Source organism: Salvia miltiorrhiza, chromosome 6 (assembly GCF_028751815.1).
Source record: "Salvia miltiorrhiza cultivar Shanhuang (shh) chromosome 6, IMPLAD_Smil_shh, whole genome shotgun sequence".
NCBI classification, from domain to species: Eukaryota; Viridiplantae; Streptophyta; class Magnoliopsida; order Lamiales; family Lamiaceae; genus Salvia; species Salvia miltiorrhiza.
In genome coordinates, this window is record NC_080392.1 from 3,707,381 (window position 1) to 3,730,542 (window position 23,162).

At 32.4% G+C, this 23,162-nt stretch overlaps 2 protein-coding genes across 2 annotated transcripts; both read left to right on the plus strand.

The window, feature by feature from the left end:
• Nucleotides 1-3,529: 3,529 nt before the first annotated feature.
• LOC130988010 (respiratory burst oxidase homolog protein C-like) lies at nucleotides 3,530-10,311 on the plus strand. The gene is made up of 12 exons (XM_057911750.1): nucleotides 3,530-3,946; nucleotides 4,134-4,293; nucleotides 4,371-4,419; nucleotides 4,608-4,721; nucleotides 5,516-5,923; nucleotides 6,418-6,804; nucleotides 7,251-7,346; nucleotides 7,504-7,619; nucleotides 7,869-7,971; nucleotides 8,559-8,632; nucleotides 8,878-9,443; nucleotides 10,023-10,311. The coding sequence occupies exons 1-12, from the start codon at nucleotides 3,718-3,720 to the stop codon at nucleotides 10,130-10,132; spliced, it is 2,412 nt and encodes an 803-aa protein (XP_057767733.1). The 5' UTR covers nucleotides 3,530-3,717; the 3' UTR covers nucleotides 10,133-10,311.
• A 4,309-nt stretch (nucleotides 10,312-14,620) lies between these two features.
• On the plus strand, nucleotides 14,621-22,041 carry LOC130988012 (4-coumarate--CoA ligase-like). Its single transcript, XM_057911755.1, has 5 exons — nucleotides 14,621-15,707; nucleotides 18,201-18,399; nucleotides 20,976-21,189; nucleotides 21,508-21,610; nucleotides 21,726-22,041. The coding sequence occupies exons 1-5, from the start codon at nucleotides 14,700-14,702 to the stop codon at nucleotides 21,849-21,851; spliced, it is 1,650 nt and encodes a 549-aa protein (XP_057767738.1). The 5' UTR covers nucleotides 14,621-14,699; the 3' UTR covers nucleotides 21,852-22,041.
• Nucleotides 22,042-23,162: the final 1,121 nt, after the last annotated feature.

Sequence of the window (23,162 nt, forward strand, 5' to 3'; positions counted from 1 at the left end):
TTCTAGCGGGCGCTGGTTTCATGGAATTCAATTCCAAAATTATCCCGTAAAGTCTTCGAAAATCAGTGAAAATCGGGGTGAAATCCAACCACGAATTCTTTGAAAGTCGTTTGGAATCTATGTGAATTCCATGGAATTTAAATTCCATGGACTTTTTAAAGTATGTGGAAATCCACAACGAATACACCCCCCTAAGTTGCAATAGTGCTGCATGTATGAGTAATTTTTTTTAATGTATAAATATAAGTAATGATTTATATTTATAAGGGATCATAGCATTTTATATCCCAATATTTGAATTCTTTCATAATTGTACACTTGATGTGGAATATGTCATGCATTAGTAGATTAATTTACCACTGAATCGCCGGGACTGATGATGTTTTTCCTATGTGAGAGGCGAGTCTCTAAATCAATCTCCTATTATCCTTTTGTACAATGTATGTCTCTTTTAAGTCTTTATTATGTGATTGACATGCCTAGTCTTAGAGAGTCATCTGGGTCATTACAAGTCAAGAGTGTGTGCCGATCAGCGCTGACAGCAACGATATAATGAGTCAACTTTGAGATATTACCACGTGATAGCAGTGGTACCAGTTATATCAACAGATTCTATCAGCCATAATGACCAACATAAAGAACGCGTGATCTCGAAAGTGATAACTCTGACGCGTTTTGATCAGCTTTGAGAAGAAATGACAAAATAATTAATTAATACTGGTTGATTTCTAGTTAGATTCTTACGAATATACATTTACTATTATTACTTCAATAATAATAATTTATTAATCGAATTAATAAACTTAATTAATTCTGAAATTACGATTAAAACATCAAAAACCAAATTAAGATTTTTTTTATTATTTTTTTAAAAGACAGTAACATCCTACAATGGGCTGTTTTAAATAAACAGCAAAACATTCTAAAAAGGAGCAGCCTTAGCGAAAGCATCAGCTCAAGCCCAAGCCCAAAGCTGACCCGCGGCCAGATCCTATCCGGATCCGACCCGCGGAGTTTGGATGTTGCAGGAGCATCTTGACTCTTGAGTATATTGAATATTTAATTACGGATAAATTGGTAGAATTTGTTTGTGTTTGAAATTAAATATTGTTACGAATTAAGTAACCACGTTAATTTCAAGCTTCTAGACGCAAAGAGAAAGGAATTCAAATGTACAATATTGAGTTTTAGTACTTAAATAAAATATTCAGAAGCATGTTTGTGTTATGATTATTAATCATGAAAGTCTAAACGCAGCATTTCAAGTTGACGTGAGTTCATCGTCTCCAACGAAAAACATATTTAAGCACAAGATTGATGTAAACCCAATCATAATTTACCTTTTAGATTGATGAATAAAGTTCAGCTAATATTTACCTTCTATATATGAATATCGTTGGTATTTAGATTACCACAAACACGTATAAACATGGAAATGTACTAACTAAAATTAATATTTCCTCTGTCCCATTAAAAATGACTTATTTTTTATTTTATATATCTTGTTAAAAGTAGTTTAATCTATAAAGATAATAATTAATTCTTAAAAAAAATATGAGTCCTACCATTTTTACCCAATTTACACATTTTCATTAATTTGTAAAAAAAAAGAATGAATCACTTTTAGCAAGATATAAAGAAAAATATATTTATATAGGTATGTATGTAAGTACGTGTATATATACATCACATTGTTTAAACAACATATATACAGATCACATTATAAGACAACAATTAATTAAACAGAAAAAGAACACTTACTTAAACCAAATATTGACTTTAAATGTTACTCCATTTACAACTAGAAGATACCGAGGTTCTCAAAAAAAAAAAAAAAAAAAAAAAGAGGTACCGAAATATATATTCCTCCTCCAATAATAAATAGCAACCAGTTTCTCAACGATAGCTACACCAAACATAAATAAACTATTTCGCGAAGAAAGTGATTCCACCAACTAATTACTATATCCTAAAAAATACTAATAAGAATTAAATAAAAAAATGTTATAATTATATTCTTAAATTTTAAAATAGAACATTTAATAAAGAGGAAGGGAGTAATACACAATCATTGTTTAATGTCCCAGACAATCAATCCTTCTATTAAATTGCACGAAATGTTGAAATAAATTTAGACCAACAATTAATAATTGATAATTCAAACAATGAGAGAATTTTAGCGCACATGTAGTTGGGTGTTTTTGGGGTCGAAAAGGATTCAATTAATTAAATCCATTATTTGTTGTTTGGTTTGAGCAATGAGTTAACTATTATGTTTACATGAGGGTAATTCAATCATCCAATTTATTACCATTCAAAATAGAGGAAAAACAAAAGAAAGAAAATCATTTACTAGTGATTCTTTTATATTGTTAAATCAAACACTCAATAAAAGTAATAGTTATTATTATTATTATTATTTTTGAAAGATCATGAGAAAATATTATTAAAAATAACCAAAAGAGTACAAGGAGTACTCAAGTTCGAGCAATACAATCACAGCGACGCAGAGAGAAGCGTCAAAACAGCTAAGAAAACAGAGAGGAGGAAAGCAACTTATAGGATCAAAAGCTCAGTCATGATATGAGAAACAAAAAGCATAAGGGTTGGCAGCCTTAATCCATCTCCATATGCACCCGATAATGTCTATTTGAATCAAACGAGCACTTAGATTGAAACGAATTGTCAAATCCTCGACGCGCTATATTCCCACAAGTTCACAACATGCATGTAGCTCTTGGAGTATGAATGTATGATTTTGAACTTGTAGATGCTAATATTTGATAAAATGAGATCTTTTGTGTGAATATTTGCGCGATACGAACTATTTACATGTTTTAATATGACACCTATAAGTGCCCTAGCTAACTAGAGTGAAAGAAAATTTGTGATTTTTAAAAATTACACAAAAGTGTGTGTATGATAGTAGTTATATAATAGATGAAGGACCCCATGATGTTGAATTAAGTGTAGATCAGAGTTAATATTTTTTTAAAAAAAATAGGGATATTTGTAAGAATAATATATATATATATATATATATATATATATATATATATATATAAATGATGAGGTCATGATATCCTAAAAAGAAAAACGTTATACTTTTGGCGAACAGAAAGTTCTATACATATGACAGAGGAAGTGAGTGTTTTAAGATCAAAATCAATTAACACTATAGTCAAAATCTGTCTTTTCCCATACTCTATAAAATTAGAGTGAATAAAAGACATAAACTTTCATCTTTTATAATATGTTGACTATGCGTATATATTCTAATAATTAAGTCATACATGAGCTCAAATACTCCCTCCACGTTATACTGATTCCACAATTTATTAATCTTTCCAGGTAGGTAGCAATCTCGGTTATGGTTGATCACGATTATTTTAGTGGATTTTTTTTCGATTTGCTAATAATTCCGAAGTAAAACAATGCGTACCAAATAATAATTCAACATATATATATGAATAATAAAAATGGACATCTTAACTAAAACGAATGGTGAGAGCAGCGTGGGTTCGTTCACACACAAAATCTATGCTTATAAACTCAGTGCCTCAAGAAATTAAGCCACCAACAATTATTCTTCTTCAACTTCATTCTATTTAAAGAAAGAAGAGCTTTATAAATTTATCCAAAATCTCACTCATTATTCTCTTTGATCATTTGCTCTTAAATCAATTATCATTACTAGTATAGCATATAGAATCCAAGATGCAAAACGAAGAAGGTCTCAACCACCACCAATCTGCGACGCGCCGCCCTCCGCCGGCCAAGAGGCTCGACCGGACCAAGTCCGCCGCCGTGCAGGCTCTCACGGGACTCAAGTTTATCAGCAAGACCGGCGGCACCGCCACCTGGGCCGAGGTGGAGAAGCGGTTCGACAAGCTCACTTTCACCACCAATAGACTGCTGCCACGTGCGCTCTTTGGCGAATGCATTGGTAAATACTCCCTCCGCCCACCAACTTTTTTGGTAGGACCCTTATTCCACTCATGCACAGAATTAATTTCTTAAAACTCGTGTCGTCCCTAAATAAATACTTATACATTGGAGACATAATCATTACCAAGTCGATGTGGAACAGAAAGGGGGTGACTTTAACAGTAAAATAATGTGTGTACATGTAGGCATGAAGGAGTCGACGCAGTTCGATGGCGAGCTCTTCGACGTGCTTGCCCGGAGGAGTAATATCTCCGGCGACTCCATCACAAAAGAACAGCTGAAACACTTCTGGGATCAGATAGCTGATCCTAGTTTCGATCGTCGCCTTCAAACATTTTTTGACATGTAAACACTAATCTTAGAGATTCTCATTTCCAACCCTATATATATTAATGCAATTTGAATTAATTTCTTGAATGCAGGGTTGATAAAAATGCAGATGGCAGAATCTCTGAAGATGAAATCAGGGAGGTATGCTCTCTCTCTATATATAGGGAGGAAGAATAATAAAAACCTAAAGTTATTGTGAAAAATGAGAACTAAATTTTGTAAATGCATAATAACATAATTTTTGTTACATTTTATAATTAACAACAGTATTTGCATTCTTATATTTTCGTATTAAATATGTACGATTTTAACAACTTAGTTTTATGCAGATTATAAGCGTGAGTGCTTCGGCAAACAAGCTGTCGGACATTGAAAAGCAGGCAGATGCATATGCAAGAGTGATCATGGAAGAATTAGACCCCGACAATCTGGGCTTCATCATGGTAATTAAATCTGCTGCTCCTTCCGTCTACAAAAAATTTGCTACTTTCATTGATAATATATAGTAGGGTCCACACAGCTTCACTTATATTTAAAATGAGACTTTTATCCCACTAATTTTATTGAAACTCGTGTCGTCCACAATGTGGTACTCTCTTCGTCCCGTATATATAGGCTGATTGAAATTTACACAAGTGTTAAGAAAAAAAATTATTGAAAATGAAAATATATAAGTAACCTTCCTAATATGTTAATATTTATTATTTAATGATGAATTAAAGTTGAAGTAAATTAAAGATGAATTAAATAAGGATATATATAATGATAAATGAGTAAAAAAATATTACTTGTTAGGGTGCGTTTCCTTTGATTGTAAAATTTTCATTAAAAAATTATGGATAAGAAAAAATGAGAAAATATTATATTTTTCTCCTTTTTTATCGTATGTTTACTAAAGTTAAAAAGATGAGAAAATGTTGTAAAATATTTTCACACTCCTACCTTAGGATAATATTACCCAACATTGGAGAGAAAATGAGTGAAAATGGGTTGCCCAATAAAATATTCCACCTTGTACGTGAAAATTTTTTCATCATAGTAAACATGTGAAAATGGTGAAAAATAGGTGAAAATATACATTTTCTCTCATTTTCCATCATAGTAAACGCACCCTTATAAAAATAAGTCTATATAAATGGGACATCCAAAAAAAAAAAAAAACTCATATATACAGGATGGAAGAAGTAAATTTTTTATGGACGGAGGAAGTATTAATTAATTCATGCATATCCCACAGATAGAAAAGTTGGAGATGCTCCTACTGCGGGGGCCGGAGCAGGCGGACGGCGACGAGAGCCGGAATCTGAGCAAGATGATGAGCGAGAAGCTGAGGCCCACAGAGGGGCGGTGGTTCAGCGACGCCGCGTATTTTGTGGAGGACAACTGGCAGAGGGTGTGGGTGTTGGCGCTGTGGATTGGAGCAATGGCGGCGCTCTTCGCCTACAAATACGTGCAGTACAGAAACAAGGCGGCGTTTGAGGTGATGGGCCACTGCGTGTGCGCCGCCAAGGGCGCGGCGGAGACGTTGAAGCTCAACATGGCGTTGATTCTGTTGCCGATGTGCCGCAACACCATTACTTGGCTCAGGAACAGGACTAGATTAGGAGCGGCGATTCCCTTCGACGACAATATCAATTTCCATATGGTAACTTTTTATTAATAACAATATTAATTGCATATACCCACGTCAACTTTTATTTTACATAAAATAATTTAGATCGATGTTGTAAAAAGTAAAAATCATGTTTTCGGTGCCAAAATCTAAAAATCATTTTCTAAATAAAAAAATAAATATACAAATTATATCTATTTAAAACTTTTTATACCCTTATCTTGGTGTCACTGATGTTAGACTAGATCGAGTATGTTGAGTATCAGTGTATTTTATAAAAATGCTCGATTACCAATGCCCGATTGCTCGACTCGAAATGATTAAGCATGCCGAGCATTGATGTATCTTTCACTAGTGCTCGACTCGCAATGATCGAGCATTAGTGCATTTACCACTAATGTTCGACTTGCATTGGCCCATCATATCGAGCAAGGTTCGCAGTTTCGCCAAGGGCATTTTTATCCTTTCAAGCTTAACATGGATTGTTTTTATATAAAATAATTAAATCTTATTAACATACTGTGTAGATCGTTGCGACGGCGATTGGGATAGGAGTTGGAATACACGGGATAAGCCATCTGGCGTGCGATTTTCCTCGACTCCTCCGCGCGAGCCCGGAGGAGTACGAGAAGATGGCACCATACTTTGGAAACGATCAACCAAAGAGTTATTGGCATTATGTGAAAGGATTTGAAGGTGTGACAGGGATTGTGATGGTGGTTTTGATGGGCATAGGATTCACACTTGCATCGCCTATGCTTAGAAATAACAAAGTGCATCTACCAAAACCTTTGGACAAACTCGCAGGCTTCAATGCCTTTTGGTATTCACACCACCTATTCATCATTGTCTATTCCCTTCTCATTCTTCATGGAATCAACCTATATTTGACACATGACTGGTACAACAAAACAGTGAGTTCTCACACTCTCCTACTTTATTTATTTTATTTTCAAAATGCATGCTAATTATGTAACATTTGCATTCATATGTATTAATTATGTAACTAATTAGCGATTGAAAACAATCCAGGGATGATCCAGCGAGAATGATATCTTTTGTCTGAATGAAAATTGATATGAATAAGTCAATAAAATCTACGAATAACCTTCTTGTAATGCAAAGAAACCATTCAAACTTGGGTTTAAATTAAATCCTTGGGGGGCCAGAAATTTCAACAATTAACTGAATTACGGTTATTTGTGCATTACAAGTAGTTTATTCATGAATTTGTACTGTTTTATCTGGAGCTGGAAAATGAATCCGGATACACTTCTGAAAAATCATCGACAAATAGTAATTTAAATTTTGAAGTGATATTTTTCCATTAATATGTTGTGCATATATGAACTGGCACTAGACGTGGATGTACGTGGCCATTCCAATCACAATTTATGCTGGTGAAAGATTAATTAGAGCCTTCAGATCCAGCATCAAACCTGTCAAGATCCTTAAGGTAAATATAGCATCAAATTAAATTAAATTAAATCAAATCATGTATGTTACACATGATCATGATCTTTTTTCTTAAATTGGTGGAGATATATATTTTCTATCTAAAATTGTTTTGTATAGTATTTATGTGCTTGAATTAATTACTTTTGTGGATGAAGGTGGCATTCTACCCTGGAAATGTGCTAGCACTGCACATGTCTAAGCCTCAAGGATTCAAATATAAAAGTGGACAATATATTTTTGTCAACTGTAGTGCTGTCTCTCCATTTGAATGGTATGTGTTCCTAAATAATCAGTTTAACAATATAAATAGTTAATGTTAAAGATCAAATTCACCAGCTTTTGTACCAATAATTAATAGGGAAGTATATTCTACATTATCATGAAGCAACAGGTAATTGTATATGCGTAACAAACAGTTTGACAAACTGCATATAATAGTAGATAGTTAACGTTGTTTTAATTAATTAGGATATGATAAGATATTACTTTTTTTTTAAAATTAGATATTACTTAATTGCAGGCACCCATTTTCAATAACTTCATCTCCTGGAGAAAATTATCTGAGTGTTCACATTCGGGGCCTCGGTGACTGGACCAAACAAATCAAACATGTATTCTCAAAGGTAAATTAATACATGCATATGGTTACTCTCTCAAATTTCAACTGAGATTTTCTATTCCATATTTTTTGTTTTTTGTTTTTAATTTCTTTATTTTATTTTAGAGTTTAATTAATTTGAATCTATGTAGTTAATAGTAATTGATTAATGTTAGGCGATCAACTATTTCATGAATCATGATTAGGGTATACAACTTTTTTTAGCTACAATATTGGTAATGATTTTAATTAGGATTACTATTAATAAAAAAAATTATGACAATGATATAAAAATAATAAATTTATTATAATTAGAAGAACATGAGTGGGACACGTAAATATTGGGACAGAGGTCAAAACCACTTAAATTTGTCGACTGTCGTATTTGATATCGATTAAATATAGTTTATGACCCAAATATTGGAGCATTTTAAAAAAAATACTCGAATTTTAATTCATTTTTAAATCTCTCAAAACTTTCGTAAAAATGTAATTTTTGTCCTCTATCAAAAATTTACAAATTATTTTTAATAGTGTTGAATTTTGCGTACGATTGTTTTCTTGTTTGTTTAGAATTTAAATGCGTGTAAATTATGTTTTATTCTTTGCAAGGTATGTCAGCCGCCACCTACAGGAAAGAGTGGACATCTCAGACCCGATTTTTTGGAAGTAGAAAATAATCCCAAGTAAGTTGTTTCCACGATAGAGTATTTTCATTCTCAATCGTAGGATTTTTCTCCAATCTCACAGATTTAATGAGATACGAATTAAACAAAATTAGTTCAAACTATAAAGATAATCAAAAGATTTGAGAATTGAGATATTCCAAAATTTCAATTAATCGAAATAAACAATGAATTAATTTTACCATTTTTATCTATTAAGTTTAATCCTCCAAAATAAACACCACTTAAATATCTGAATTCCACAGGATCCCTAAAGTATTGATTGACGGTCCTTACGGAGCACCAACGCAAGACTACAAGGACTACGAAGTTGTCCTACTAATAGGGCTTGGGATCGGAGCGACCCCAATGATCAGCGTGGTGAAGGACATTGTCAACAATATAAAAGCCATGGAGGACGAAGAGAATGCGATGGAGGAGGGAGGCGGGAGCAGAACCGGACCTTCGCCGCCCTCCCCGATGCCCAAAAGAAAAGTGGGATCGGGTAGCGATAAACATGAATTTAAGACAAGAAGGGCTTACTTCTATTGGATGACTAAAGAGCAAGGTACGTTCGATTGGTTCAAGGGTGTGATGAATGAGGTTGTTGAAATGGATCATAATGGAGTCATAGAAATGCACAATTATTGCACGAGTGTGTATGAAGAAGGGGATGCTCGATCTGCCCTAATTTCTATGCTTCAATCGATCAACCATGCTAAAAATGGAGTCGACGTTGTCGCGGGGACTAGGGTTAAGTCACATTTTGCTAGGCCCAATTGGAGGACAGTCTACAAGAGAATCGCTCTCAATCATCCAGAATCGAGAGTTGGTAACTTCATATCTATCTATCTATCTATCTATCTATATAGGAAATAGTTCTAATGAGAATGAAAATTGATATGAATAAGTCAGTATATAGCTGCTGGTAAGTGGTAATGCATGAATAATCATTCAAATTTGGGTTCAAATCTTAGAGGCGGCGAAAATTTCACCAATTAACTGAATTGCGATTATTTAACATTATATATTAACTTATTCGTTATTCTCATTTCTCACAAAAAATAGTTATTCTCATTATAAACTAACTCTATATATTATTTCGTTAAATTTTTATTATGTTAACATGCATATTGGTGAGTCTCTATCATTGTCTGAGAATACAATATGCTAGCCGAAAGATAAGTACCCATTCCTAAAATTGTTATTGAATTTGGTTAAGTTTATGGCCTAAATTTTGGAGTCTTTAATTTTTTTAGAAATGACCGGTTATTTTATTTATTTTTGGTAAATCTTGAACTTCAGAGAAAGTTTGGACGACGTCGTATATATAAAGCAGGTAGTGATTATATTGAGAATAAAATCTTCATTTACTTGATGAATTAAGAATTATTGTTGACAATTCTTGCAGGAGTGTTTTATTGTGGAGCACCAGCACCGGTGAGAGATCTAAGAAAGCTAGCTCATGATTTTTCTCACAAGACCTCCACCAAATTCGTATTCCACAAAGAAAACTTTTGACATTTTAATGTAGAAGTTTGAATATTGATTTGGTGGGAAAAAAACAAAAATTGTAATCTTATTTTGCAGTTTTAATCAAACTGGTGACTTTAATTAAGTTCTTTTGTTATGTAATAAAGTTTAGCCACTGCAATCAATATTACAGAATTGGTGGGTAATTATTTTGACTTTGCTTATAATATTTTCGCAATAATCATGTTTAATCAAAATTTCACAAACTAGTGTATGAATGAATAATTAGAAAAATATTTTCTTCCTCCCTATTAATAATATCTCAATTTTTTTTTATTCTACTGAATGTCTCATTTATAATGTCTCAATTCATAAAAATAATATATTGGATCTCTAATTGTATTAAATATAAAAGGTGGACTCCCACTTTTGATTAAAATATACTCCGTATTTAGTTTTCCCTCTCATTAAACAAGTGTGATATATACCACCACTTATGCCCTAAACAATCACGAACTATTGAGAAAATTACATCTCATAAGCTATTACACTTTTAGGCTCTTTAAAATAAGCTTAGGCAAACATTCTCTTAATTGCACAAGTCAACATCGTCATGTAAGAAATTATCGATCAGCCTCTGAATTCCCTCTCCAAATATTGCTCGAAAATTTGTGGCGCGCTTTCAAATGGAGCGTCGAATGGGTAAATTGTTTTGGGGGGGAATTTCACCTCATGTTTGAGGCAAATCACCTAGATTGATTTGGGGGGAAAATGCGCTAGAGTTCTTTCTATACCAAAATAAAATAATAGAAATACTTTCTCTGTTTCGCTTATAACGTTTCAATTTTATTTTATTTTTTGTGACGTCCCATTTGTAATGTCTCAATTCAAAAAAGAAAATAAATTATTTTATCTACCTTCTTTATCTTTCTCCTCGTTTACTTTATTTTCATTTACTTTTTCACTATTCTATTTAACGCGAAAGAGTAACAAAATCGAATATTTACTGTAATTTGTGTGGGCTACATAAGAGATGGCAAACGATCAAAATGAAACTCAAAATATCCACTCAATTTAAACTTGCAAGGGCCTCGCGGATACATTCACGCCTAATGGACCTTCACAAGTTGGGCTTCACGAAATTCGGCCCAAACACTGAAGCCCTTATTATTCTCTTCCCATCCTTCCTTTTCTTTCAATCTTTCTTTTCTTCTTCGATCTTTTGTTTTCTTTCTTGGGTAAATAAAATCATGAACTAATTCTAAATTATAAATTTAATGTGAGGTTTGAAGTGTGATAAAGTAAATTATCATATTTTAAAATTTTACAATTTTGTCTCTTCAATTTTTTCGATAGTCAGAGTGTTAAATTAGAGCTAATATGGATAAGAGCATCCACATTGGCCTTACTTGATAGCTTATTTGATAAGAGGGGACCACAATGAGTAAGGAGGCCATATTGGGATTACTTGATAGCTTACTTGATTTTTATAGTTTTGATTACTTGATTTATTAGTGGCGCGTGTAACCACGCGCCTGAAATTTGGGGAGATCGGGTATACTCGATGGAACGAGTAGCCCTCGAGTAGGAAGAGCTTGCATTGGGCCACTCGATGAATTTGGGCTACTCGAGTAAGGGCATTGAGTAGCCCAATGCGAATGCTCTAAGTAAAGATGTCATCGTTTCGGTGAAGCCTAAATAACGTCATTTCGTATAAATTTAATTAATTTTTTAAAAAATTATAGAAGGATCGTATCCTGTATTTATACCCTAATTTTCAATATTCAACAATTTTATTGCAAACGAGGTCATAACATGAATATTACCTCGTGAACTAATTCATGTAAGCTCAAGCTCAAGACTTTGACGACCGAAAAAAAAAAAAAAATTGGAGGAATAAAATTGCAAAAATAAAAAAACAGTAATTTAATTCACCATACTTCAAAAATCACATTAAAAATTATGATTTTGAAATAATTAGTAATTTTATTTGCCAAAACTTCTCTTTGTTTTTTCTTCTTTTATCAAACAAAAATCTTTCTATGATGAAATAGAACATATGATTGTTGCACATCTACCTCACACTTGGAAAATTGTTCTATTTTTCACATTAAACATGCAAACCAAATAGCTAAAGCTAAACTTAAACAGCATCAAATTTGACCAGATCCTTTAGTCTGACTTGTGTCTTATTCCATCAATAATTAATTACCAATAGCAATTTGTTTTGTTGAGATTTCAAAAATGACCACTTGTTTAGGCATCTGATTAGTTTTATAAACGTGAAATGTACTATATTAATATGTGACTATTTATGTTAGCAATTTCTGTCAATTGAATACATTAATGTGGATATGAGGTGGCAGAAGAGATCATTCCTTATTTACAATTGAATTTATTAGGGTAAATATCGTACTATTAAATCCTGAATTATATCAATTTTATCAAAAAAATCCTTAAACGATAATAAATGTTCTCTAAATCCTTAAACTATCAGGTTTCTATCTACTATATCACGCGTTTATTTTTCAATCACAAAAAATGTGACGTGGCTCGCCGGATGCCACAATGCAATTTATATTTTATTTTTTAAAATGATATTGGCATAAAAAGACGTTTTGTACCATGTCATTTAAAAAATTAAAATCCACGCTGGAACCTAAACTATCGGGTTTGTATCAAATATTGGCCCGTGTCAATAATATCATTTCCACTTTCATTTATATATAGCACTAGGGTCCAAAAACTTCACTCACGACAATAGTGGAATCTAAACTATACTAACTAAATGGAAAGTGCTCAAGTTTCGTGGGATAATCCGAAAAGGAATATTATTCAAGCTTTGCGGGACAGAGGGAGTATCAATTAACTACTATTTCACCATTTTCTTAAAATTTGTATCGTCCACAAAATGAAAACGATATTGTGGACAGAGGAAGTATCAAATTAAAGCTCTCGTCGTGATCTTCAATTTGATGTGCATATCAAATATTTTATAATTAGTTGAATTTTACAATTTTAAAAATGAAATAAAATTTAAAATTAGTAATACAATTTTAGAAATGAAATAAAACGAAAAATTAGTTGATAAATAAAAGAAAATAAAAATGAATAATGTATTTTATAAATAAATCTTTAACTTTATTATAATCTTAAAAATACCACTCAATTCTAAAATTGTTTGAAATTAATTTCAAATTGGGTGTTATTTTTTTAATATATTATAGATTATTTGCTGTTTCCCACTGATTAAACAATGCTACATGGAATGCCCAATTGCGTCACCCTTCCCTTGCCACGTCATAGACAAAACGCACAAAACTGCACCATACGACGTCGTGGTAGTAGGTAACAACGTCGCGCCGTCGGTGGGCCGTTCAACGAGACCCCATCCTCCGTCAATTCTCACGGTAGGTCAATCCTACGTGGAAAATGTCAACGTGGAAAAAACATTTTTAATTATTTATATTACCTGACCTACATTGACTCCATCCATTTGGTTATGTCAACTCAAAAAGAAACTAATAAGGACTATGATCCAACTATACATGGATCTAAAAAAAAATAAGATAAAATGTTAATAGTATTTTATAATAAGAAAATTAATTGTGCAATACAAAATGTTATTATTGTGCATTAATAGTCATGTGAAAATTAAAAACCGTCTTAGTAAATAATTTGAAATTCTCATTTTAACGTGAGTTTCGAAATATGGTGAATTAAATTATCATATCATCAATTTTTGCAATTATATCTTTCAATTTTTTTCGATCGCCGGAGTGTTATCCAAAATATGTAATTTTACATATTTTTTGTTGTGGACTTCTCCTTGACAATTTTAACATGTCATTTTTGGATCTATTCATAATACCTGGTTCGACCTTCACTTGAAAAAAATGGAGGAGACGAAATTACAAAAATTAAATAGATGGTAATTTAACTGTCACACTTCAAAATTCACATTAAAAATACAATTTCAAAATATTTCGTAATTTTATTTGTCAAAATCCCATGATAAAATACCACTAGTTTGCAAGATTGAGAAGTGTTTGGAGTCAGAATAATAGAAGTTGGTCTCGTTTGATGGCTATTGCATCAATAGTTTTAGCTAATCAGACATAGTAAACCTTTTAATTCTTGTGTAAGAGAGAGTCTTTGATGTTTCAACTTTTATCGCTTGAAATTAAGCATTCTGGAACACCATACTAGCATCTTCTTTTGAAAAAAATACATGCATATTACACTTGAATTAAGTTATGATATCATAAAAGAAAGAATATTTAATGTCACATCTTTATTAATTTAGGCTTGGCCTACTCGACCACAAGACTAGTATCTCAAACCATAGAAATAGTGACTCGCAGTTAAGCTTGGCCCACCTCACCCAACCTCCTTCACTCGTCTCACCAACCACACCATGGATCCACAATACAAACTCGAATTCCCAAATTTACCCCCCGAGCAACCCTAATTCCCCATCAACTCCCCATCCCACCAACTTTCACCGTATATATATCCCCTAAATCCCAACGCTCATTTTCAGGTTCAACTCACACACAAAATTCAAAGTTGACACCAATTTTTTCCCTCAATTTTTTCCAACAAAAAAGAAAAAATGGAGACCGCAACCAGAAAAGATGACGTCATTTTCCGATCAAAACTCCCCGACATCTACATTCCCAAGCACCTGCCGCTGCATTCCTACTGCTTCGAGAACATCTCCAAGTATCGAACGAAGCCGTGCTTGATCAACGGCGGCACCGGCGACGTCTACACCTACGAGGAGGTGGAGGCGATCTCGAGGAGAGCGGGGGCGGGGCTGAGCCGCCTCGGCCTCCGCCACGGCGACACCGTCATGATCCTCCTCCCGAACTCGCCGGAGTTCGTATTCGCCTTCCTCGGCGCCTCCTACATCGGCGCCGTCTCCACCATGGCGAATCCCTATTTTACCTCCGCCGAAGTGGTGAAGCAAGCCAAGGCCTCCAACGCCAAGCTCATCGTGACGCAGGCGTGCCACGTCGGGAAAGTTAACGGCTACGCGTCGGATCACGGCGTTAGGGTCATGCTGGTGGACTCTCCGCCGCCGGACGCGGCGGCGGCGGATTATTTGCAGTTCTCAGATCTGATTTCCGCCGACGAGAAGGAATTGCCGGCGGTGGAGATCTGCCCCGACGATGTGGTGGCGCTGCCGTACTCCTCCGGCACGACGGGGATGCCGAAGGGGGTGATGCTGACGCACAAGGGGCTGGTGACGAGCGTCGCGCAGCAGGTCGACGGCGAGAATCCGAATCTGTACATTCACAGCGACGACGTGATGATCTGCGTGTTGCCGTTCTTCCACATTTACTCGCTGAATTCGATCCTGCTGTGCGGGCTGCGCGCCGGCGCCGCCATTTTGGTGATGCAGAAATTCGAGATTGTTCCGTTTCTGGAGCTGATTCAGAAGTATAAAGTGACGATCGGGCCGTTCGTGCCGCCGATTGTTCTGGCGATCGTGAAGAGTCCGGTGGTGGATAAATACGACCTCTCCTCCGTGCGGACGGTGATGTCGGGGGCGGCGCCGCTGGGGAAGGAGCTCGAGGAGGCGGTCAGGATTAAGTTTCCTAATGCCAAGCTCGGACAGGTAATTACTACTAATAAGTATATTTTTATATATTCCCTTTTATTTTTGTGTTTTTTAAATTCATTTAGTATTTTTACTTGCCAATAAAGAACTTTCTATTTTTTTTTGGGAGGTTAACAAAAAAAAATTCTACATATTTTTTTGCTATACTCCAGCATTCATAATACTTCATTTACTCTTAATTTTTATCTTTTCATCACTCTCAATATTAATTACAAATTACAATACATTTTCAATACACTTAATTTTTTTTTCACTCTTAATACACTCAACAATCTTTTTTTAAAACATGCATCTCTCTCCTAGGAAATTACTCATAAATGGAGGGAGTAATATGTTTTGATAAAAATAAAGTATTTTGTGCTTATCTCCACAAATAAGAATTTGTATGTATTGCATTTCTACAAATACATGCTACTATTTTGTACTTTTAAAAGAGAGTTCGATATATGTCTACGTATAGATTGATGTTAAACAGTCATAATGTGATTACCATAAATTAGTAAAATAGGAAGAAAAAAATAATTTATTTAATTTCTTTTTCAGAAAAAAATAAAAATACAAAAAATCAACTACAATATGAACATTATATTAAAATAACTAAATCTTTTTTATTTGAAAAAAAAATTATTTTTTTATTTGATTAATTTGTGGGCAATCGAAATATGACTGCATGGATCTGTGGTATCGTATATGAGTGGGATAGTATTCATTTTTCATGAAACAAATTTTGGAGTTTGTGGGAATTTTTGGTCATGTATCATGTATGTACTGTAGACATGGCATAATTAAGTGGTATAATATGTGGTTGGTGTATTTATGGCTTTTATGGGCATTTTGTCTGCATAGTTGCATGCACAACTAATATTCACAACTAATATTCATTGAATGCATAAAAACTAAAATTAATTCTTCCTTTTTAGGATAAATAAAAATAAATATAAAAACGTTTGAGCATGCAAAATAATGGTAATAACTAGCATATATGTATATATATATATATATATATATATATACATGTAAGTGACAAGAAATATGAAAGAGGATTAATTTGATTCTATTTGTGGACATCATCATTTGCAATAAAATGCAAGCGGATCAATAAATTGAACATAATTGCTTTTGCACCTTTTATTCATTGTGTGAATAAATGAGCGATATACATATATAGTGTATGATAACTATTGCTTTTTCTTGATATAGTGACGGTTTAAAAATGCGATGTGACTAACCCAATTTAGAATGGACACATTAAAACCGAATCAAATCATACAACATTATTAATTTAATGCGATATATATATGTTGATGTAAAAATTAAACATACTTAATTAGTATTTTTTTAGGGGGGGGGGGGAGGGGGTCAATGAGATGATTTCATAACTTGTCATAAAATATACTCTATCCGTCCACGAAAAAATGTCATAATTTGTTATTTTAGTTCGTTCATAATAAAATGTCTTAATCTATCTTTAATAATAATTTGTGGATTCTTTTCTCCACTCACTCACTGATTTAATTAATTTTTTTCATTTTTTTTTTAATTTATGGAACCTTTTTCTACTTATTAAATAAATAACACATATTTTTAAAATTTATGTCACTCCTTAAAAAATCCTTTCATGAACGAAGTATATTGTTTCGCAAACACGATTTCTTACTATACACTCAAAGAAAACTCAGAATCCAAAATCTCACTCCATCATTGCAATTGTGGCCAATCTTATCTAAACTTTGACATTTTGGAGTTCTTTTATTTTCTTTTTCGTATCTTATCTCTTAATTATAGTTCTTACCTGTCAAACCTAAATATGGCCAAAACTTTAATCCTTTGTTGACACGTGGCCAAAAGTTTGTCCAACAAAATTTAATTTTGATGAAGTATAGATGGCAAAAGAAAATTGTGTGACACTATCTTAGTGATTAAAACTAGTCAAATAATATAGTAAGAAATATTTTTTAGAGGCGAAACGAGATACACCCGTTTCGAAAGATAAAATTTTAAAATTATTCACATTCTATAAAATATATAAATTATATAAATTTAAGACTCTTTTATACTTATGTTGAGTACTAGTGTATTTTATATTGATGTTCGATCGCTGATTCTCGATTACTCAATTTGCAATCATGCTCGATCACTGATGCTCGAGTACTAGTATATATAAAAATTATATATTAATTTTAGACTGATGCTCTATCACTGATTCTCGATTACTCGATTCGCAATGATTGAGCATGTCGAAAATCAATGCATTTTCTAAAAATGCCCGACTCACAATGGTCGAGCATTATTGCATTTACCGCTAATGTTCGAATTGTCGAACAAAGTTTGCGATTTAAATTAAGGCAATTTCGTCCTTCCAAGTTCAAAATGAGTATTTTTTATAATTTTCATCCTCCCGAGTTCAAAATATTTTTATATATTTTAGAATTGGTAAAATCAATCATCAAATCCTATGTTTTATTTTAAATTTATGTGATGGGGATGCAGGGTTATGGAATGACCGAAGCCGGACCGGTGCTAGCGATGTGTTTGGCATTCGCAAAAGAGGCGTATGAGATAAAATCTGGTGCGTGCGGGACCGTGGTAAGGAACGCTGAGATGAAAATCGTTGACACAGAGAGCGGTGCTTCGCTGGGGCGCAACCAGCCAGGCGAGATTTGCATCCGGGGTGATCAAATCATGAAAGGTACATTATTCCTCCATCCACTATTTTTATTTCTTTTCACCAAATTGGACTTTGTTTTTACACAAGTACAACTCCTAATAAATTTTCTATAACCACCAAACTCAAAAACACAATAAGTGAGGTTCTGTTCTATTTCCAGATTCAATGTGAAATGTCACTTTTTTTGGATGCTTCCTATCTGTCCATATAGATATATACCTTACTAAATCAAACAAATTGTCATGTGTTGAATGGTTGCTATCTGTCCATATAGATATGTACCTTACTAAATTAAACGAATTGTAATGTATTGACCAATTTAGAGCATATTTCTTTTTGGGATGTATTTCTTTGATCGATAAATTTATCATGAAAAAAAAATATATATATATATATATATATATAATAATAATAATAATAATAATAATAATAATTCTCTCCTTTTTACTCTTTTTTTCTTGAAAAAAAAAGAACTTTATTTTTACTATTTCTATATTTTCACTTTAAGGAGGAATAATATTATCACTTCTTTGAGTAAATAAAAGGAATTAGAAGTGATGAAATTCTTTTTTGTAGAAAATGATGAAAAAGAAAAGAGACACTTAAAGGGTGAAATTTTTGTTATTCTCCATTTTTTCATAATAAATTTATCAACCAAAGAAACACACATAATTTAAAAAAATTTAAGAAAATTGAATTCTAAAAAAGATACATATACTAGTCCATTTTTGTAAGTGGGGTAGAGAAATAATGATGGGCCCACAGTAGTGTAGTCACGTTCAAATAGGGGTTGTGCGTACTTTTATGAGACAAGCGAAAAAAGAAAATAAACATAATTTTGTAGAGCGAAGCGTGCATTATTTTATTTTTCACTTAAATTTACTTTTCATATTTTTAATAGTTTAGGGTATGCGAGCAGGCCTCGCGGAGCGGGCAGACGCCCGGCTCACTTAAGATTTTAATTTTAATTTTAGCTAAATGTAGCTTTACTATTAATAGTGTACTGCACATTGTAGAGAAACCTACACTTTGCAGTGTGAGATTCAATATAAAATCAACTTAATGTAGCTTTTCATTTTATTTTATAGTGCACTACACATTTTAGATAAGCATACACTTCTTGATTTGAGATTCAATACAAAATAAACTTAATGTAGCTTATCTTTTTATAGTGCACTACACATTGTAGAGAAGCATACACTTTTCGATGTGAGATGTGGCTTTCTCTCAAATAGTTTTAATTCTAGTTTTCTATTTTATCTTTTAACTATTATTTTTTATTATCATTTATTAATTGTTAAAATTCAATATTTATTTTAATCTACAACTGTATATGAAACAAGGATAAAATAGAAATGAAAATTAGTGTAATGTTTTTTTAATTATTACTCCCTCCGTCCCACTTCAAATATTTTTTTTTTTTTTTTGGGTTGTCCCACTCCAAATGTCTAGTTTCCCTTTATGGAAAAAATTATTCTCAAAAAGTGAGAATCTTTGGGACCCACATCACATTTTCAACTCTATATCACACCACTTAATAATCTAATTAATTTTTTTCTAAATAATCGCGTCGAAAAGAAAAAGTACATTTGAAGTGAGATGGAGGGAGTACAATTTTTTAATTAGTTAAATTTTAATTATAATAAAATTTATATTGTTAAATTTAATATTTAATTTAAAAGGGGATCACAAATTGTAGGGGTGTTTAGTGTTTAGGTAAACTCGTGATAAGCTCTTCGAAAATTCATAATTAAATTATAAATTAACTTAACTTATCATCACCAAGACACCAACACATCATTACTACGTCATCATGATAACACACAAAAGTTGGTGGCGAGTATTTGTTATTATCGACTTATTTCACTACGTGCATCACTCACGCTCCATCTTTACCAAACCAATCGAAATCATTGTCCTACTCTTTATACCTTTTATTTTTTTCTCAAAATTATATTTCAATCTCATTTATTAATTTTATGTCATAATATACATACGTATGCACGCACATATTTATCCTTATAATATTATTAACCACAATCTACTTAACAATATCCTTATTGTGGAATACTTTCTCCAATATCAATATTCTAAACAATCTTTCATTAAAATTCATGCCGAAAACACATATGCATATTTATGGGGGATAGGGGGAGTATATAACACGATACCAAAAGTACAAAATTGAAAATTAAGGAAACATAACTAACGTATAGATATTATATACTTCTTTCATCCCCCAATTTCATGCCCTTCAGTTTTATATGCTTATTTCTATTTTAGTAAAATTACTTTACACGACTTCATAAAATGTGAGACCCTTACTACACCTTAATCGCTTTAACACTCTCATAAAGATGAGACCCTTATTTTACTTCTAACACACTAAGTTATTTTATTAAAACTCGTATCATTGTATTACATCCGGCTGCACTCTGTGCGGATCTTTGCTCTCCTTTATTTGATTGAATTAGTTTAAATAATTTTTAATTCAAGTAATTATTAAATTTTAATAGGAGCTTAGTAGATTCTAATTGGAACTAAAGTATATTGTAATTAATAGAAAAAATTATAATTTGGAAACAAAAATGGTGCAGGTTATTTGAATGATCCAGAAGCAACTGAAAGAACAATAGACAAACAAGGATGGCTACACACAGGAGACATAGGGTTCATTGATGAAGATGATGAACTTTTTATCATTGATCGATTAAAGGAAATTATCAAGTACAAAGGCTACCAAGTTGCCCCCGCCGAGATCGAAGCCCTCCTCCTCAACCATCCCAACATCTCCGACGCCGCCGTCGTCCCGTATGCTACTCTTCTTCAATTTTCATATATATTTACTCTAGTACTGCTCCCTTCGTCCACGAAAAAAATTAATTGTCATAATTTTTTATTTCGCGATCTGTTTACAAAAAATTTGCCACTTCCATTTGTATATCTATATATAGTTTAGTTCACACAACTCCACTGATATTTGAAGTGGGACCATTACTTCATTAACAACTTTATATACATTTTATTAGATATACAAATATAATTTCTTTAAAAAATATAAATTGATTAGTGTATTTTAATCTTAATTAATATTTTATTTTGAAGACTAATATTAACTATGTATTGCAGAATGAAAGATGAACAAGCAGGAGAAGTACCAGTTGCCTTTGTTGTGAAATCAAATGGATCCACAATTACTGAGGATGAAATCAAACAATTCATATCCAAACAGGTCAGCTAATTTATTAAAAAAAGAAAAAAGTTATGCCTTATTATTTATTACTAATTCTTTTGAAATCATAAATAAATGGAATTATAATATACTGAAAATTATTGGGTTTTTGTAGGTTATTTTCTACAAGAGAATTAACAAAGTATTTTTCATTGACGCCATCCCCAAAAATCCATCTGGAAAAATATTGAGAAAGGATTTGAAGGCAATATTAGCAGCAACTACACCTTCCCCAAATTGATTAAGCTGCAAGTATTTGAAGCCTAATTAAGAAAAAAAAAAGTGCTTGTAATATTTTATTGTATTTTTTTAATGGGTTTTTCAAGACACACAAATGTTGGTGTGTTTGTTCTGCAGTATTAGGACAAAGGCAATTAATTTTTTAATTCTCGATCCTATGCTGCGATATAAAATCAATTATTTGTTGATTATATCTTAATCATGTTATTTTTTATTTATTTTTTAACGCATAACTCTTCTTACGTAATGCCGAATTGAAAGAAAAAGAAAATGGAAAAAAGAAGACAAACATGTCTCTAAATTGCAAGATAGTATCATAATCGTTATAATAATTTTTTATTAATTACAAATTAAAGTTTATTAAATTTAATTGAAATTTATTAATTATAATTAAAATTTAAGTTACAACGACATATATACATGAGTCTGCCTCCAATTAGAAAAAAAGTAAGTTGCTACGAGAACTTAAATGATGAAGATTTTTTGTGTTAATAGTGAAATCGTTCAAGATTCAAATCTCACCGTTCCTCCTCCCATATATAATATAAATGAACTCAGTCCCTGCTACGTGTGTTACTAGAGCTTCTAATATTATTAATTTTATTGACTGCTGAGACAAAAGAAAAAATCTAAAAATCCTTTAAAAATACATAGAGATTAACTAAGGGTCGATCCTTGTTAAAAAATCTATGACAAAAAAATCAATGAGAATATATCATTAAAGAAAAAATAATTTCATTGACAAATGCATTTAAGCACCCATAATGTTTGGTACTAGAGGTGTTGGTCGAATAAAAAATTAGAATATCTACACACAGGCAGAGACCATTTTTAGGCATGTCTACACTTGTAATGTTCAAATACTAATATAATTGCATGCATTTGCCTATAAAATGAAATACGTATGTCCTCACAAAATATAACACCAAAGTTGTTAGCCTGTTTAAACATTCAATATTTAGTATAGCAGAATTAGTAATTACACTCAATCCAAACGAATGCTTTCTCATGGTGACATGGGCCGGGTTGCTCATCGGCCCGTTTCCATTTTTCAAATAATTAAGGGACTTCACATAGAAAATTCTATTTTTTTATATTTTATTTATAGAAAATTCACCCTTAATTAGGTATTGTGTGAAAACATAGGCATTAATTTGGAACATAACCATAACCAAATGACAAATGCCACTTTTGAAACGTGGGTGTGTGAAAATTAGCAACGTGCTTCCGGAACAACTGCAATCGTGATTGATTACATAATTCCCATAATTTTGATTGTGAAAAAATTGATCGTTTTTTAAGAGAGTGAAAA